General features: G+C 44.7%; 1 protein-coding gene across 1 annotated transcript in view; it reads left to right on the top strand.

Annotated features, from left to right (window-relative positions):
- The window catches only part of ST8SIA6 (ST8 alpha-N-acetyl-neuraminide alpha-2,8-sialyltransferase 6), a 142,829-nt gene that overhangs the window by 52,890 nt on the left and 70,798 nt on the right, over nt 1-19,141 (top strand). Inside the window, exon 3 of the mRNA XM_025853614.2 lies at nt 18,899-18,988. Coding sequence (XP_025709399.1) covers nt 18,899-18,988 — 90 coding nt within the window. The remainder of the gene's footprint in view (nt 1-18,898; nt 18,989-19,141) is intronic.

Below are 19,141 nucleotides of genomic sequence, written 5' to 3' on the forward strand. Positions count from 1 at the left end.
GGCACCTGGATGATTCGGTCAGTAAATTGTCTGCCTTCAGCTCAGGTCATGATCTCAGGGTCCTGGGATTGAGCCCCACATTGGGCTCTGTGCTCAGTGGGGAGTCTACTTGTCCATCTCCCTCTGCCTCTGTCCCTCCCCCATTCTAGTGCTCTCTCAAATAAATAAATGAAATCTTTTAAAAAAAAAAGACTTGTTTAACTTTGTTATGCATCTTTTTAATTCTTGGATCTTGCTCATAGAGTTAATTGGAGAGTTCATATGTATGATTTTTTTTTGCATACCAATTAGAAGCACATGTGAATTAAAGTACATACTCCATGATTTCTATTGTATTAGGGATTGTTGGACATTGGGTTCCCCGAAAAGTAGACTCTGGGATGGAGATTTGTGTGCAGGGAGTTTATTAGGAAGTGCTCTCAGGAACCCCGCCAGTGAGGGTGTGAGGGAAGCAGAATGGAGCTGTGGGAGGAGTTGGATCCTAATGCAGTTGCCACGGAAGCCTTGGCCACAAGCTGGCCCCTCTGCATTGAGGTTCAGAGTAGGGCATTGATCAGTCCTAGGAGACATCTGCCTTCCAGGGCATGTGACCTTGCAGAAGCAGCTCCTTTCCCTGAGTGTGGCTTCTGGGGGAGGATCCGGCAGACACCAGTCCCACCAGCTGGAGAGATGAATGTTGCCATCCCAAAGGAAGGATTGTGTGTCATCCATAGCATCCTCTACCTGGGTGAGCACTAATTTCATGGCACTTGACTGTGGAAGCACTTAATGGCTCAGAGAGGTATTCATCAGAGTACACATGTTCTTGGGGTGACCCTCAGGGTTCTGGGGATTATCACCAGTGGTATCAGCATTCCCATGACTTCACCATCATAGAAAAGTATGCTCTCTCTTTTACAAAGCCTTTCAGAGTTCTCGATCTTTGGCATAATAATTTTTTAAAAATTATATCATAGTTATCATGTTACCACCTCATGCCTGTGTCTAGGATTGCCTTGTGGGAAAGCTACTGAAAAAATAACATTCTGAAGATGTAAATGCAAATGACAGAATTGGGAGGTGCACACGGCATCAGCTTCAGGGAAGCTGGGTGGGAGGATGAAGTCAGGGCATCCATCCCACAAGGATGCGCTGGGGCAAGGTCGTGAGAAGCCTGGAGGACGGTGACCTCTGATGACCTCTGATGTGTTTCCATAGCCATATTCCCAGCAAAAATGAGGAAGGGATATACTCCGTGCTTGGGACCGACTGCATACTGTTCCCTGAAGTTGGGGAAATAAGAACTTCCTTATTCCACTGTTATTTCTCACTTCTTTCAAGAGCAATAATCTTCTAATAGGAAACATCTCACGGAAAAGATGAGCGGGAGCCCAGGACAGGTGAAGAGCCGGTCTGAGATCACCTTGTCGCTTTAAATAATTCCCCTCTCCGGATGTAGACAGATTATCTGCCAAGAACTAAGTGTTCATAAAACGTGGAATTGGATACCTGCTACTGGTAATGGTCCAGGAGTCACAGAGAAGAGGAGAAGTGATAGAAAAAAAAAAAAAAAGGAACAAATGCTATTTCGATATTTGGAAGGGTGATAAAGATGTCTTAGAAACCATGAATTGGAGAGCATGACTTAAGTCATGGGGAGCATTGAGAAGGGAAAGTGGCAACAAAAGGAGGCCACATTGTGGATGAGGAGTAAGACATACGCAGTTAATGGCGTCTCTTGTTTGGGAAGGACTGAGGTGACACAGGCACAGGAACCCCGGCCCCAGAGGCAGAAGCCCTGGCTTCCTCACTTCGGCCCTGTTAACTGAATGGCTGTGGTCACGTCACATGATCAGTCATGCAGTTCACTGAAATCATGGGCCCTTGTGGTTCAACGCCAGGCTGGTATTTGAGGAAGCACAACTCAACGTGGAAAAGAAAAAATTACGTTCTTATTTTCCTTTCTCTTGAAATACATAAAAAGGGATTCCGTTCAGAATCCTCAGCTGTCTTCTCCATTCTTTCTCTCCCACCCCCTCCAGAGACTCAGATCAGACAAGTGCGGAAAGAACTCTCGCACTTACGTCTAGACCACGTGGATTTTTTTTTTTCCCCTTCCCGCCCCACCCCCCCGCCTCCTCACTCAGACCTCTGTTCTTTATTATTTTTAACTGACAGCCGATTTCTCCAAGTCGTTCCCTTCCTAAGCCTTTCAGGTTCTGTCTTCTCCTATTAGTTCTCTGTCAACTCTCTGACTCTGATATACGAAGGGCCCAGGACCAGTCTGGCTGAGACAGCTGTCCTTAGATAGATGGTGTGGGGACGAATGGAGGACTGGGGCAGGCAACTGTGGGCTTCCCTTGGCTTCCTGGAAGAGGGAGAGAGTGTGTGACCAGTTGTATTCCCTCACTGAGTTTTCGTTGTGTGCCAGGTGTGCCCTCGCTGCTGGAGAGAGAGCAGGGAGCGGAGCATGGCAGACCAAAGCTCAGGCCTCTAGGAGTTCACCGTGATAAGCAATATGAAGGAAATAGAAAGTCGGTGCTGAGGACCAGTGAGGGTCTGCTTTACGCAGGGAGTAGGAAAAGTGAGGGGCCGACATTTGAGTGAAGACCTGAATGAGGAGAAAGAATTTTCAAGGCAGAGGGAGCAGTGGGTCCATAGACCCTGCACTTGGCCTGTCTGAGAAACAGAAAGAATGAAGCATAGAGAGTTGGGGGCTGGGCGGGGGGCAGGGGCCAGAGTAGGAAGAGAGGTCTGGTCAATCAGATAATACAGGACGCAAGCCTGGGAGATGATTCTGAGTTTCGTTCTAATGATAGGTGAAATCACAGAGGGGTTTTGTGTAAGGGAAAGACAAAATATGTCATTTAAGTTTTTAAAAGATTCTTCCAGTAGCTACATAGAGAATGGGTGGCAGTGGGGCGACAGTGGAAGCAGAAAGGCTAGTGAGGACACCATGGTAGCGGTCCAGGGGAGAGATGAGGCGCCTTGGGCTGCAGAGCTAGAAGTAGGGATGAAGTTGCATCTGAGGCAGACGTGCTAAAGGACTGGGTGTAGGAGATAAGAGAAGGGGGGGAAGTCAAGGATGATGAAAGTTTTGGTTTGAGCAGTTCACTGCCATCCACTGAGACGGGAAAGTCTGGAAGAGGGAGAGGACGTCAAGGGTTATGTTTTGTATACACTACATTTGACAAGACTATTAGACATCCAAGAGGAGCTGTCAGGCGCTTGGACTGTATAAATGAGTCTGGAGATCAGGGGGGAGGTCAGAGCTGCACATATTAATTTGGGTGTCACTGCCAGAGGGACAGGCGAAGCCGGGAAATAGGGTGAGATCACTTAGCATTGGAAACAGCCAGAGAAGAGAAAATGATTCCAGAAGATACAGGAGCAAGTTCTAGGGCATTCCAAGATCTAGAGGTTTGAAAGAGGAGTAGAAGCAAGCAGAAAGACCCAGAAGAATATGCCATCATGGCTCCAGTAAGGGGAGAATTTTCAGGGAAGAGAGTGGTGTACTGGATCAAATGTTGCAGAAAAACTGAGTAAAATTAGAAGAAGCACCCGTTAAATTTGGAGCATGTTGGGACGTTGAGGAGCTTTGGAGGCAAGCAGATTTGAGTGATCTCATGAGTGAAAAAAGTTTTTAAGGGGGAGGCAGTGACGTAGTGCTTTAGAGAACTGTTTTGAAGGGAGGCGGAAGAGGATTGTGGAGTGAGGGAGGAGCACCTTTGAATGCTTGCAAGAATAACCCCCGGGAAGAGAGGGACACTGGTTGTATAGAAGAAACCAACCCCGATGGCTCTTTGATCTTGGATTTTCAGCTTCTGGAACTGGGAAAAAACAAAATGCATGGGTTAAACCACCCAGCATGTGGTATTTTGTGCTGGCAGCCCAAGCGACCAAGAGAGGCAAGGAGACCCAGAGGTTTTAGATGTAGCAGAGGGCGTACGAACGCGTTACCCCTCTGTGGGCTTCTGTTCGCTCAGTAGAGTACGAGGTAAGGCTGTCCACTGACGGGAGGGTAGAGGTGGGGAAGGTGGGAGCAGAGAAGAAAAGAAATGAAGGAATGATTTGGAGAGAGACTAAACTTTCTGTGGGAAACTGGAGGATTGCCAGGTATCATTAAATGTCCATTTGAAGTTTGTAGAGCCGAATTTAAAGTGCAGTCATTCAGCAGAAGTGTGCGCTTTTTCTCCAGCAGTATTTGGCCGGTTGGGGGTAGGCCTGGATGGCAGGAGTTGGGTGTTTTCATAGCTCTGAATTTTCCAGGCAAGGGGATTCGTGTTTTGGGGGGCATGTGTTGGGAACGGAAAGAAATGAAGGCAGTTGTGTGTATTGGAGGGAAGTCTCCGTACAATTGAGGAATTACTGCAGGGAGAATACTAGCTTCGGTGAGCTGGACACGTAGAACATCTAAATTAGCACTAAGAACTTATATTTGGTATGTGACATTGGTGATAGAAGGACTCACTTCACAGGATTATTCCGAGTATCAAATAGAGATACTTGGTAAACTTTAAGTTGAGGTATCAGCCCAGTAAACTAAAGTAATGCAATAAGATATAATTAATCTTTTGATTTCCTTGAGGCATTCTACCATAGCTGTCACACCCAGGAACAAAATCGTAATATGTAGATGATAGCACATAAAATAGATTTATGAATGGCTAGATAATTGCATCAAGAAGGACTGGTTCTGCTTAGTTTTAGCTCTTTGGCCAACCCCCTTGGAAAAATGGTCATTACTTGCATTTCAAACAACCCCGTAAGTGAGAAGTTTCAGAGTGGGACATTGGACAAGTAAGGCTTCTGGTGTTTTCCAGATTCCAGCAATGACTAGATGGAAAAGATGTCAAAGAACCATAATTTTTATTTCACGAATCTCAAGCAGAATGTTACAGGAACTCTGAAGAAATTATATGCAGTCTGTACTTTTTGTGTTCAGAATTGCTCAGGCAGGATCAGAATGTGGTAAGACTTGTAAATCCCAAATTACATTCAATTGTGTCTAATAAAGAGATTTTAAAAGTTGAGAAAATATATGTTATTACTGGGAAAGAAATATTAGAGTTGAGAAAAAAAAGATAATAAGCAATTGAATTAGATGGAATCATTCATTGCCTACGGAAAAACCCACAGCTGCAATAAAAGTAATCATTTTGAATATTGTATTTCTGAATTTAAAAAAATGCATTCAATGAATACAATAGAACAGATTCCATTTTTGATAGAATTGAAAAAGAGGCGTGTTAGATAACGAAATGCTAGCACTGTGTGCCTTTATCTCAACTTCTCCTTGATTCTCTTATGTTAATATGCACTTACATTGATTACAGACGCATTCCTGTAAAGTTCTTGTAGACAAAGTACCTAAAAGGCCTGTGTCTCAGGAACATGCATTTTCAGACTGATGCAGCCATTTGATGGAGCTGTGGATGGATCGATCCCCTAGGCTCGCGGGAGGAATTCATAGCAAATTGGTCTCCGCTGAGGGTCATCCCTGTGCATGACCCGGTCAGGCCTGTTGCTTGACACTTAATGTAGGAATGGGGGCTCCCATGGTATGGCTTGAGCTCCTCTCTGCCCAACATTTTTCCAACGTTTGGGGCTATTTCGGAGACTGAATTCCCTACTTTAGGGCCTTTGATTGGATTACTAATTTCTCTGAGCCTCAGTCAAGAGGAGCTGAGGCTGGTTTGGCCAGTGTTGGGTTGGTGGGTTGGGGTGAGGCTCTGGGAGGCCAGAGCTGGGGGTAGGGTGAGGGGAGGTGTTGTCCAGGGCAACGGGAGCCAGATGGCAGTGATGTGAGGGTGGTCACAGTGATTGCTGCCCATGGCAGAGAGAGATCCCCAAGGTGAAAACCGGAAAAGGCAAATCTGTCCAATGGGAGTGGGGCAGGAAGTTGAGACTTGGGTAGAGGTAGGCAGGGACTGTGAAGGCCTGAGGGCAGGAGCACTCCTGGAGCCTCAAAGTGATTGCAATTCTCAGCCTAGACCAGAGGGGAGCTTTCTTTGCAAATGGGGCTGTACAGGAGGACAGAAAAACATCCTTAAAAGCCTATTTTTTAATGCAGATATGTTCCTTGTGAAGTGCAATACATTAAAAACTCGTTAGAACTCATTACCGTGTATGATCCCACTCCCAGAGACTAGTTTCTCAGATGAGCGGGAAATGGGACTAGGAATTAGCTAAAGAGCAAGAAGGGATATCCTCCAGAGGAAAGGCACTTATAAGGAGAACCTGAGCCATCCAGGAAAAGAGGTCTTGTCCCAAAAGGAGACAGATCATGTGGGGTTTTGCCAAGTTCCAACATGATGGAGCAAAGCAAAAAGCAAACAGCCAAACCAAAAAAAAAAAAAAAAATCCATAACCAGACACAGTAGCTCTGATTGAACTAGAGTCAGATTATTCCAAATTTTAAGTGTAATAACAGCGGGACATTTGATCAGATAGGAAATTGTGACTGGCAGTTGGGAGATTAATAGCCTTTAATATAATCAGGAGTTGAGTTGTGTTGAGTAGGGTTATTGCTCTGGAGTTGGCTTGAAATGAGATGTGATTGTGCTGCTCAGAACCCAACACCACATTCTAGTAATTGTGTTTCATCTTTTCAAGGATTATTATGTTGTGCTGTTTCCTTGTTGAATTCCATCTGTAATTATATCTCTCCATTTTGAGATGGATAGGTCTCTTAGGATACTCTCCTCATGCTTCCTAATTACAGTTTACCTAAGCTCAGTCAATTCGGTTAGCCAATTCTCTTACACTTTCATTCAATATGAATAAGGACATTTGGACAACATCATTTTAAGTACAGTAAAATAAATGAACAGGGAGTGGGTTCTTCTGGGTAATTAAATCTTTTTTTTTAAAGATTTTGTTATTTTTCGTCAGAGCGAGAGAGCAAGCACAAGAAGGGGGAACTGCGGGCAGAGGGAGAGGGAGAAGCAGACTCCCCGCTGGTCAAGGAGCCCGATGCAGGACTCTATCCCAGGACCCTGGGATCATGACCTGACCCGAAGGCAGAGGCCCAACCGACTGAGCCACCCAGGCATCCCCTGGATAGTTAAATCTTATAATTAGCTGTGGGTTAATCAGAATACCCTTTTTGTTCTAATTCTTCCTGTTAATTTTTTTTCTAGCATTTTCTCTGACTTTTCAGGCTGAATGACTCCAAAATCTTTTTTTTTTTCCCCTGCTCAATGAGTTACAGTCTTGCAGTACCTTAGGTTTAGTTATCATTTATCCATTTGCTCACTTGTTCAGGTTTATTAAAAGGGCCCCTAAGAGATGAGGAAGACACAATCATGTCAAGGCAGGTGTAGAAATGTTTAACAGTGAAACAAGGGCAAATTCTAGAAGCTGCTTTTTGAACAAATTTTAGTTTATTGTTTTTCATCACTGTCTTAAAAACATGGGTCATAGAAAAAAAAGCTTCACAGATAGGGAGCTTCTGGGATACTTCCTATTAAAATGAATGAAGTAGTCTCAAAATTTTGAAAATCATCATCATTCTGACAGAGCTTGCCTCATTTCACATTTATAAAATTGCCACAGTGAGAGGAAATGTTCCACTGGCTACTTTTACTTTATTATGACATATCATTTTATTTCATACCGAAGGTGCCCCCCAAATGTTCACACATGATTCGTGAACGATTTTTTGCCCTGATTATCGTTCTGGTGACGCTAACCTTTAATTCCACAAGTAAACACAAGTAGCCTTTACAGGATAGATCACCATCCACTACTTAGGAATGGTAAGCTAGTAAATTAGGATTTTGCTCACTGCTCAAATGTGTTCAATGCCTAGCTCTTGGATTGTTTATGTTTTAATAGCATATAATTTCCCTGGAGCTTCCACATTGATTAGACAGCTTTTCCACACTGGCTCCCAGTCTTGGCAGCAGTTTGCATTGCTTTGACTTTTCCTTTCTCTGATGATCAGAAACTATTGCACCACCCTGTTTAACTTTGTTCGTTTTGTTTTTGAAAGAAGATTGCACGAAATCGTCTTCCCAGTGTTTGACCCTAGTGTTTTCCTGAAAATGAGTATGAAATATGATTATGTAAAAATGCACTATGGACTTCCAGGTTATAAGACTATTTTCACTCTTTGATGACTAAGCTTATTTTAAAATTGTAGCTATGGTTCAAATATTTACATAGTTTTAAATTCTTAAGTGTTATCCTGGGGCGCCTGGGTGGCTTAGTCGGTTAAGCATAAGACTCTTGATTTTGGCTCAGGTCATGATCTCAGGGTCGTGGGATGGAGCCCCGAGTTGGGCTCTGCTGCTGGGCATGGAGCCTGCTTAAGATTCTCTCTCTTCCCCTGCCCCTCCCCTTACACCCCACCCCCCACCTCTGCTTGCAAGGGAGCCCTGTCTCTCAAAAAAAGATTCTTAAATGTTATACAGTGGCTATAGGGGTACCTCAAACTCCACTATAGGCTCAGCATGGAATATAGATAAAAGTTATTTTCTCATTTAAATTTTTATCTCAGAATTCACTTCTCTGTGTTTTATTGAGGAAATACTTAACTGACAGAAATTTTTTTTCTTTTTTGGGGGGGTGGGATTCATGTCCTTTCTGAGAAAAGGTCTTATCCTTCAATTACCATCCAGTTTGCTGGAACAATCCCCATTGGAGGGTTGTGTTTGTTGGGCTGGTGAGGCTGAGTAGAGGTTTTAGTGACCCTGGAGGCTAGCTGTGTGTTCTCTATAGCACAGGTCCCGGGAAGATGAGCCCTACATCTTGACTTAGGAAAGCAATTATGTTAAATGTTCTCAGTACCATAAATCTCCTCTTACATTATTTCCTGTGTTGAGCTTTTCATCTGAAAATCTAAAAACAGCAACGAACTCTTGATAGTGACATGGTCACTTAACTCATTTTACTCTGGTAATTTTTCTAGTTGTTTCACTGTTTTTCCCACTAATGCTTCTGGCTGTAAGACAGTCCTACATTTCTTGAAAGTCTTACTCTAGGCTGTTATGAAAAGCTATCAGGGTAGATGTTTGATGATCAGGTTGACCAGTGATCAAGTTCTTTTAAGACTTCACTCAAAGCGTGATGCTCAGTCCAGTAGGATTGGCATCACCTGGGAGCTTATTGGAAATGCAGACTATTAGGCCCAATCCCAGACCTCCTGACCCAGAATCTACGTCTTAATAAATCTCATAGGTGATTCAGAAGCACATTGTAATTTGAGAAGCATTGCTTTGAGGGGCACCCTCCATAGTGACCAGCACCTTGAGGACTCCTGCTGAGCCCTTCTTAAGTGAGCTTTCTGTTCCAGCCACTGTGCTGAGTGTGTCCATGCATTATCTCTTAGAAACGGCATCATATCTGTCAAAGAGGTAGTATTAACCCCATTTTGCCCACAAAGCTGAAAGCACAGAGTCGTTAAATAACTTTCTTGGAACTAAGCATCTAGTGTGCAACAGATCCGAACTATGGTTAGCTTGCCACTAGTGTTTATCTTCTTGATCAGGGTAATCTGTTTATTCAATTCGGAAATGTTTTCAGCACTCTCATTCAGAGTGCTGAAAGATAGTTTTACCAAAAAAAAAAAAAGATTTATTGAAAAGGTAAAAACATGCCTCTCATACAGATATGAAAATGAACACTTTTGAAATATTTTGTTTATCTCATCTGTAAAGAAACTGGTAAGGTATTAACAACCAGTTCAAAGGAACAAACACACTTCTAGATCAGGAATATTGAGATGAATGTGCAAATGGAGGCAAACCTAATTTTCCCACTGTGGGAGAAAGTTGTCTCTCCACTGGACATAATTCATTTGTATGCCTATCGGCAAGAATTATTTTCCATTGCTGTCAGCTAGCTACAATTTATAGAATTGCAAAATAGCTCTGTTAAAGAAAAACTTATTCATGACCCATCTTAAAATGGAAAGACAGATTGTATTCAGTTCAATCGAGATAGGTATGGGGACCACTGCAGTGGAGTTTTAAGTAGGGGAGAGAGATTGGGCTCAACTCTGAGGACCACAAGGAAATGGGGGAATTTATAGCCAAGGAGCACGAGAGGGCAGGGGTTAGTGGATGGAAAATTACTAAGAGGAGGCATCAGGGTAAGGGGGCATTCTGGCCGAACCGGCCTGGCAGGATTCTCACTGAAGGCAGGCCACGGTGGTCAGATACCACCTGTGGGACAGTAGATGAGGAATTTGGTCAGATATTCAGGACGATCTCATGTGGAGGATGAAGGTTTCTTGCTGAACTGACTTAGCAGAATTCTTGCTAAAATTGAATTCCTAAGGACATGCCCAAGGATGGGGTCTAGTTGAAAAAGCTCAGAGGAGCCTGACTAGAGTTTGGTCAAGGAGAGGGTCTTCGTCAGCCCCGATAGATTCAGAATCAGGTCACCTGGCGGTCGGGACAGGTGTTGCTATAAACAGTGAGTAGCTCTCCATTGAAGAACAGATTTTCCCTCCTATTAGTGGAGGTAGAATAGTATAGTGGTTAAGAACACAGAACCATAGCATCTGGGCTCAAACCATAGTGAACCCACTCCAGTTCTAACTAGCAGAGAGATTTTAGGTATATTCTTTAATCTTCCTGGGCTCTGTTTTTCTCATCTGTAAAATGGACACAGGGCCTCCTTTGTATATTCATTGCAAGGAATAAATGAGGTGACACATGTATAAAGTGTTTCAAATAGCACCTGGCACCTAGTGACCATGCAGTAAATGCTGCTTTTACGATCTTCATGCTTAACCAGGAGGACAGTTCAGAATTTTTGCCTCAAGGAATGTGGATATTAGTATTAAAAGTATACTGGGTTTATCCAAGAATTTCAAACTCAAAGCACATTCAGGAAAAGTCAAAACAATTTTGGCTAAATTGAGCAAGAAAATATTGTTGGAGGTGGGTTAAAAAAATACTTAGAAACGCTTCACTGTGGACAAAATCCACCCCAACCCTACATGTTTGAGTTTCTCTCAAGTCCCCAAGGATCGCCCACTGGAGGACTGTGAGATGAGACACGGATGCTCCAGCGCTTGTCACTTGTCTTTGCCCGTTTGTTCCCATTGTGCTATTTTCTCTCATCTTTGTTTTGTTCCCTCCTGTTGTTCATCTGGATTTGAAGTTTTAATTAATCTCCATATCACACTTGCCCTTTTGCTAAATCACTTCAACCTTTGCAGGTGAGTCCATGTTTCCCTGTCTGCCCCAAAGGCCTCACACCTGAGCCTGGCCCACCTGTTCCCCTTGGGGCAAGCGGTGGGCGTGGAAGGGCTGAAATTTAGCAGAAGCGGGAGTCTATTAGGTTCATTCCTACGGATCTTTCCTTCAACATTGTAGTGATGGGCAGCGATGCTGTTAATGCTCTAGGGAAAATGTTGTGCTTCAGTGGATAAGTTTGCCTTGTTCAGATCACACACCTCTGAGTTATCTGATTTCTGATCCCTTGGGAGCAATTTTACAACTCTGTAAGTTAACTCAGCAATGCAAAATCAGTCTTTCTATAAATATGCAAATTATGTCCTACCTGGTAGAGGTCCAGTTGACTTCCCCGCCCCTCTCCACCTGTTTGGCCCCCATTAGCGCATTCATCTCAATATTCCTAATCTATAAATGTGTCTGTACTGTGGATTCTTCTTTGAACTGATTTTCTCATTATGAATAGAATAAAATCTTTAACACGTGTTCATGTTCTATCTGTATGAGATTTATGATTGTACGTTTTTGAAAACTATCTTTCAGCTGGGTGGGGGGCCAGAATACATTATGGTTCCTGAGTTAGTAGTGTAAAGAGCTACCTAATTAATCTTTGCCAAGGGTAACCAAAGACAGGCAAGCATTAAGGTAAAAGCAAGTCAGCAGAGATTGTTTGCGGAAATTTCTGCAATCTCAGTTGGCTGCCGTGTTTGTGGATAAAAGAGTGAAGGTCTTTGGGGTTGTTTGAAAAGCACTTGTTACTTTGAATTAAATGACATCCACCAAAACACAGATTGATGGTTCCTTGAAATTAATATGATTATAGAAAATAGCCAGCATTCGTTCTGCAAAGTTGGCCTGGCAAGCGTGCGCTTACCTGTCTGTCCTCCTCACGGGATTCCTTGCTCAAAGGCAGCAGGGACACTGTCCTGTTCACTGTCCTTTCTCCAGTAGCCGCCATCCTCAGTGGCACAAGCTTTGGGCTCCTTTGATCCCATGGCGAACGACTGAACGGACAGGCAGGCCAGCGCCTGCCCCTCATCTCTGTCAGCACCAAGACCTGGTTTTGTCAGTTCCTGTGTATGATTGGTGTTTCAAAGGCAGACTTGGGTTAACCAAACTCAGAGAACAGTCAAACTCCACAGTGGGCTGGGTACTTGCCCATGTCCTTCAGGGAAACTATGGGGTGGGGTGGTGGCACATTGTAAGGAGAATTTTGCTTGACGACTTCAACAAGTCAGAGCCCAGGTGGTCCCTATCACCTCTTACCCCTCTCTGCAGGGGGTTTCTGCGGGTTGTTAGGAGGTCCTATTGACTCATTCGGCTCCTCTTCCCAGGAGTGGGGAAGAAGCATGAAAAGTCAATGGAAGACTCCTTGGTCTTGGGTTTTCCATTATTAGGCTGCATTCTCCATCTGTTAAAACATCATTTCTTCAGAGAGACTACAATTGATTAGGTTTTAAGCTTTTCATTTAGATTCACACTGTAGTTTTGCCCCCTTTATGGCCACCGTAAATAGAATTTGGATGTTCTAGAAAGTCCTCAGTCACCTGCAGTCAGATTACTTTTCTCCAGGGGACCGATTGCGTGACGGCATCAATTACAAGTCAAACTTAGGAGGTGACTTCAAGTCTGTTTTAGAGGCCCTTGTGGATGCCCACTAAGTACTGGTGACATTCTCTTGTAGGGATTGAATCCCTTGTTTTTTTTTTTAAAGAGATATTCTTTGCACCATCAGAGGCCTAATTTTTATCCTTTTGCAGGAGCTGTGTAGTCCTCAAGCTTCTCGCTATTCTGCAACATTTTGCCAGGTGGCTTTGTAAAGTGATCGCTTTCAACTCAAGACTGACTTAAAAAGACAGCATTTCTAAAAAGCAGATCAGCCACACAGATAATGATAGCAGAAATGCTTGTTTTTGTGTATGTTTTCCCCCAAATCTTATTAAAGATTTTTTTCCCCCTGACACAGTGAAGTGATGAAAATGTGCCTGAAGGCTTGCTTGCCAGCTCCAAACAAATAAATTCTATAATTAAATAATAAAAGCAGTCAGAATCCATAATGCAAGATTTGCAAGGAATGGAGAAAGAGGAATTTGTACCACTGAGCAGTTAGCAAACTCTCAGTGAAAGATGAGAGTGGAATCTTAGGGGCCGGGTCCTACAGGGCTCTGTATGTCCAGTCATGGAGTGGGGAGCGTGTCCCGAGGGTGGTGGGGTTCACGGAAGGGCTTTGCACAGGGAAATGACAGGATCAAATGTACACGTGTACCCACCCCCCGGGGGCAGCGAGCATGGAGCGGAAGGGAAGGGAGGTTGGTGGAGATGTTTCGAGAAAACAAGCAGGCTGAGAAGACAGGAGATCTGGCGGGAGTCCTGGGGAATGCTGTCGCCGAACACCAGCCAGGTGCATAAAAGTAACTGGCAAAACAAGAAGAACCCCGGGGAGCAGGGTAGAAGACCAGGGAGAGAGGACTGTGATGGGGACCAGGTGCAGAGTGGGGGTCTGCAGTTCAGCTCCTGGGAGGTAAAGTAGGAGGACTAAAGCACCCCCCGGCTTTGGTGATGCTTTCCAAGAATTGTTGAGTGGATTTGTAGGAAAAGAAAAGTGACAGTAGCAGGGTGCCATCTGAGAGACAAGGCAGTAGGTAAAGGAGAATAGCAGAATGAGCTTTGTTTGGCTTTGACTTTGAGTTGGGAGAGAGTTGAGCATGAGGAGGAGGGGACGGTGGGAGGGCAGGGGAACAAAATGAAGGGATGGGCCCAGATCTCAAAGGAGACGGGCAGGGATGGGATGGCAGGTACATTATCCTTTTGTTGGGCAGAGAGGCCTTTTTCCTCTTAGATGGAAAGTAGGGATGGCTGATCCCGAAAGATCAGTTCACACCTGGCGGTGGCGTTTTCCTCTGAGATAGGACACATGATTACAGGAGAAGTTTGGAGGGCAGATACTGGTGAATGGGTAGGTAGCCATTGAGGAAAACGGGAGGGGGAGAGGTTATCTGGTGACATGGAATGGAATCACCAAGGTGGAACAAAGACCAAGCAAACTGGGCGCCATGAATGTATCCAGGCACCAACCATCTGCCTGTGTGGTCCCCAGGGGTCAGGTATGTATGGTGCCGGGAGCTGTCTTTCTCCATTGCTGCAGCTTTGCAAAGGGAGCAGGGAATTGAAAGCACTCAGAAGACGCCATGAACGTCACACGTGAGCAGGTGGGCAGTCTTAAACAGCGACCCGTGAGCAGAGGTCATGCTCGTATCATGGGGTGATGAAAGAAGCATCCGCTGGGTAGTTAGAGCCATCTCTGCTGTCTGGTCTGGGAGGCTTCAAGCTCTATGTCGGTCCAAGGCCTTGTGCATCTCCAAGACGATGGCCACTGTCTCTTCCATGACTCGTCTTGAGGGCATCCCCAGCTGTGTAGCTTGGTGGATCATATGTCGCCCGATCCTTTTTTTTTTACCTAATTCTGGTAAAAGTATTTTAGAAGGGCCTTCACTAGAAAATTGAAATAAAAATTAAAACTCTCAGAGTTGACAGAAACAGAATTCTTATTTTGAGCCCAAGAAAGTCTGGTCCTGCAATATTTGGTTATTAGAGCGTATCTGGCAGCCCTTCTGAGTCCTGTGCTTTTTCTGTCCATAGACGCAACTGTTCAGACCACCAACTTGAGTTAGTTTTAGGGGGGTCCCCATTGGTATCCTGGACTTGCACCTGACCGTGAGACACCTCTGTAGCTGCTTTTACCATTTCACGTTCTCCCTGCCCCCTGGTCCTTTCAGATGAGCCATTGCAACTGATCCCCAAGAATCCTTTCTGGGTTACCAATCAGCCCACGCTTGCCTGGTGGCAATCTCTTGTTCCACCAGCTTGCCTCTAACTCCGGGTCGTTAGAATTCCTACTTGCACCTTCATTATTTCCTACTTTCTCTCTTTTGACCTGTCTAGGAGATGTCCCCAAATCAGAAGTTAGGGAAGACACGAATGTCTTCATCAGCGGTGAGTGCCAGCTTCTTAAATCGGATCTACCCACAGGTCATGTCTTCTCTCAAATCGGAACTGACAGGGTTTCTTCTTTTTCTCTTCCAAGAGCAAGTAACGCCCTCGTGGTCCTCCGAGAGCACTCAGATCCAAGCGACATCTAATTCTCACTTACTTGCACAGCACAGAGGTCTGATGAGCTAACCTAACCAAACCACCTCACCTTCTCCCCCCAAGGCCTAATGCTCTCTGTGTCCCCCAGGACTCCTGGTGTCTCTCAGGCTCTCAGGTATTCAAGCATTTAAAAACATGGCTGTTACAGGGGCGCCTGGGTGGCTCAGTCGGTTAAGCGTCTGCCTTCGGCTCAGGTCATGATCCCAGAGTCGTGAGATCGAGTCCCGCATCGGGCTCCCTGCTCGGCGGGGAGCCTGCTTCTCCCTCTGCCTCTGTCTGCCACTCCCCCTGCTTGTGCTCTCTCTCTCTCTGACAAATAAACAAATAATCTAAAAAGAAAAAGACTTATTAAAAAACATAGCAGTTACATTGTTAAGGTGTACGTCTGTCACTTTGAATAACAAACACAGTTGAAAACAGCATGAATGGAGAGACTTCTCTGGAGGGCAGTGAAATGGTCTACATTGATCAGATGCCTAATGTAGAAAAACATCTGAAGTTTACGGATTCTGCGTGTGAGTATCTTACTATTTTCCTTGGCAGGTTTTAAGGACATTAGACAAAAGGAAGAAAAGTATGAAGACTCTGAATGAAAGGAGACGGGAGAGAAACAGAAAGCAAAGAGAAGCTGAGGGGCTTCTTTTTCTGTCCCTTTCATGGTGAAGCAGCTTCTAGGGGTGGGACAAGTTTCAGACCCCTGTGTTAATGACCGTGACTGGTTTGAGGAAGGAATACTATGACACATTAGGGGAATAAAAACCTAACATGGGTTTGGGGACTTCTGTGTGCTAAGTGTTTTTGTATACATCCTGTGTACCCCCTCGTCTTAGTCCGTTCGGCCCCTGCTAGAACAGAATACCGGAGATCAAGCGGTTTACAAACAACCATAAGTGCATTTCTCTGTTCTGGAGGCTGGAAGTCCAAGATCATGGTACCGTCAGTTTGGGTGTGGGCCCACTTCCTCAGAGGAGGCCCTCTCTCTTGGTAAACTCACACAGCAGAAGGGGGTGGGGACTCTTAGGCCGATTTTATAAGGGCACTAATTTCATTCATGAACCTCCCTCCCCCCCCCCCCCCCCCCCCCCCGGTCGTGTCTTCATTACCTCCCAAGCATCCCACCTCCTCATGCCATCACTTTGGAGGTCAGAATTTCAACATACGGATTCTACGGGGGCATAAACATTCAATCTATAGCATCCCTTTAACTACTTTATCGAGTAAAGATTTTTAAAAAGGAAACTCTAAAGCCTGGCCCTGCTGAAACCTCAGACCCTGTTTTTCCCCATGACTTCAGGCTCTCATCTTCACTTTACAGCAGATTCTCTCATTTGCTTTCCGTGGATCTTCTGTGACTTCAGTTGGGCAAAACAGTTCTGACTTTTTATTAACAAAGATACTCTCCAATTTCAGGAAAGTTGTGGGACACTGAATCCTATTGGTGCCTGCTTGCCACAGTTGCACAATTCAGTATTGCAAAGCCATCATAATTCAAAGCACCATTGGCTTGGTAATTCACTTCATTAATGGTGCTGCCTGAATAAAACACACAGCGAATTAGAAATAAACAAATCCTTGGAAGGTACAACAATATATTCAGAAAGCACAGAAGGTCAGGCCTGAAGGCAGAGGAGGGAGAAGGAGGAAGGAGAGGGTGAGGAGGGAGGAGAACAATCCAATCAGGATAAAGAGGGATTTTTGTGAGCCTATAGGTGCTCCATGGACAGTGCTTTTAGAAAGCGTGTCTGAGAAGTATCGGAGGACTAATTACGAAGCTGTCTTGTGTCTGTCTTTACCTTCGCACCTCTTGCTCCCTCGCTTCCTATACCTAATTTATTACGAAGTCCTGTCAGTCTTACCTGCAGAACAGATCTCACTGTCTGTCAGCTTCTGACTCCCACTTTGCAATCCGGTTGGGCCTGTGCCTGGTTCTGGCTGGGCTGACGCACGCAGATAGAGGGTCGTGCTTTCCCGCGCCTTCTTCTCCTACCAGGCAGGTATGGAAGCAGGTTGTCGGAACGAAGGTGCCGCGAGACCGAAGCTGTCTGGATCCCTAAATTGCAGGGAGCGCAGCTGCCCAGGAAAGCCAGCCAGCTGTGCAGGGGGCGTCTCCCAAGCAGGGCGCAGACCCTGTTCTGTAAAGCACCTGCCGACGGTGTGTTGTTGTCACATCATGTTCCATTATCGCCTGGCTGGGAAAACACACTGCCTTCCTCTCTCTCCTAACCAGCCCACCTTTTCAGCAGCCCTGCCTCGCTTCATTTCATTTCTCAGCAAAGTGAAGCTCTTCAAATGTACATAAGGGTCACATGACTCTCCTGCTTCCCCTTGTTATTAGGATGGATTCTCGACATGCTTTAGCAGGCCGGTGTGCTCAGACCCCTACTTGCTACTCCTTCTTTTAGTTCCTCAGACACTCTGGGCTGCCCCCCTTCTGGGGCCTTTGCACCTGCTTTTTCCTCTGCCTGGGACCTTCCCCCAATTCCCAAAGTTCACCTAGCTCCCTCAGATTATCTTTGCGGTCTCTGACCTTCACAACACTGGCTCAGAGGCCCCCTCAGGTTGCAGAGGTCTCCCTGTTATACACTCCGCCGTGGCACCTGCTGCTGTTTTAATGATCCCAATCACAGTTCATCATTCTGTATTCATTTGCGTGGTTCTTTGTTTGAGGAATAGCTTTCTCCCCCACCAGACTGCATGCTTCACCAGGGAAAGGACCCTGTGTCTGTTTGATTTTCCTAAGCATCCTGGGCCTGACCCCTAGCCCATACTAGGTTCTCAGCAAATACCTTCAGGATGATTAAATAAATGCATTTAACGTTAAGTCAAGATTATATGCATATTTTTGGAGTCTAAGGAAAGTGACAGTGGATATTGTTTTGAGGATTTGTGGTGTCAGCCAAGGGGCCAGGTGCTTCACATTGTTTTCTCTATCATGTATATATCACAACAATAGCAGTATGAGGTCACACTTGAGATGTGGAAGCTCATGTCTGGAGTGGGATGAAGAAGCCCATGTGTGTCTTTGAGGCTCAGGAGGCTGCCCGACTCCATGATCCATTTCCTTAACTTGCTTTTTAATTTGGTTTCTTTCCAACTCCACTTTTCCAAGTTCATGAAACAACAGCAACAAGCTCTTATATCATAGCTGTTATAATAATCAAGGGCCGGATTTATCTTGCTTTCTTTTTGGAGAGACGTATTGATCTCTTGGGTCTGCATGCTTCCTGCCAGAGACAGCATCTCTTAAAAATGAAGCGCTTACGTATGGAATGATTACAACTGTTCAGTGATGTGTTCACTGTAAATACTAAAAGAATATGAAAACCTGAAAATATGAAGTCTTCCATCGAGAGTTCTTTCCTGTTTGACTTTACGGTGCAAACTGTTTTTTTTTTTTTTTTTTTAATTTAGACCTGTCAGAGGTGAAAATATCAATTTCCTTTTCCATGGAGAAATCCAATAATAGAATGAAAATCAGACTTCATTTGGGCACGCTTTATCAATTAAATCTGAATGTTGTTAACGTTATCTTATACCTCTCATTTTAAATCAATCTTTTTAAAATCTCTTTCATGAAACAGCACATATCTGTTTGAGAAGTCGCTCCAGCTGACAGAAGCATGCAAAAGACTGCAAGACGGCTTTCAGACTTTATCTAGCAAACTAAAAAGGTAAGTTCTACTTATTACATTTAATTTCATTTTTAAAAGAAGTGTTTTGTATTCAAAATATTTTACTTTGAAACCTTTTGGAAAATGAGACTGTGTTCACGCTCAGGTTTCACCTTGGGCTCTGAGAAGCTTTCTGTGGTGAGGAGGGTGGAG

Source organism: Callorhinus ursinus, unplaced genomic scaffold (assembly GCF_003265705.2).
Source record: "Callorhinus ursinus isolate GAN/ISIS: 27379988/994484 unplaced genomic scaffold, GSC_fseal_2.0 scaffold36, whole genome shotgun sequence".
In the NCBI taxonomy this organism is placed as follows: domain Eukaryota; kingdom Metazoa; phylum Chordata; class Mammalia; order Carnivora; family Otariidae; genus Callorhinus; species Callorhinus ursinus.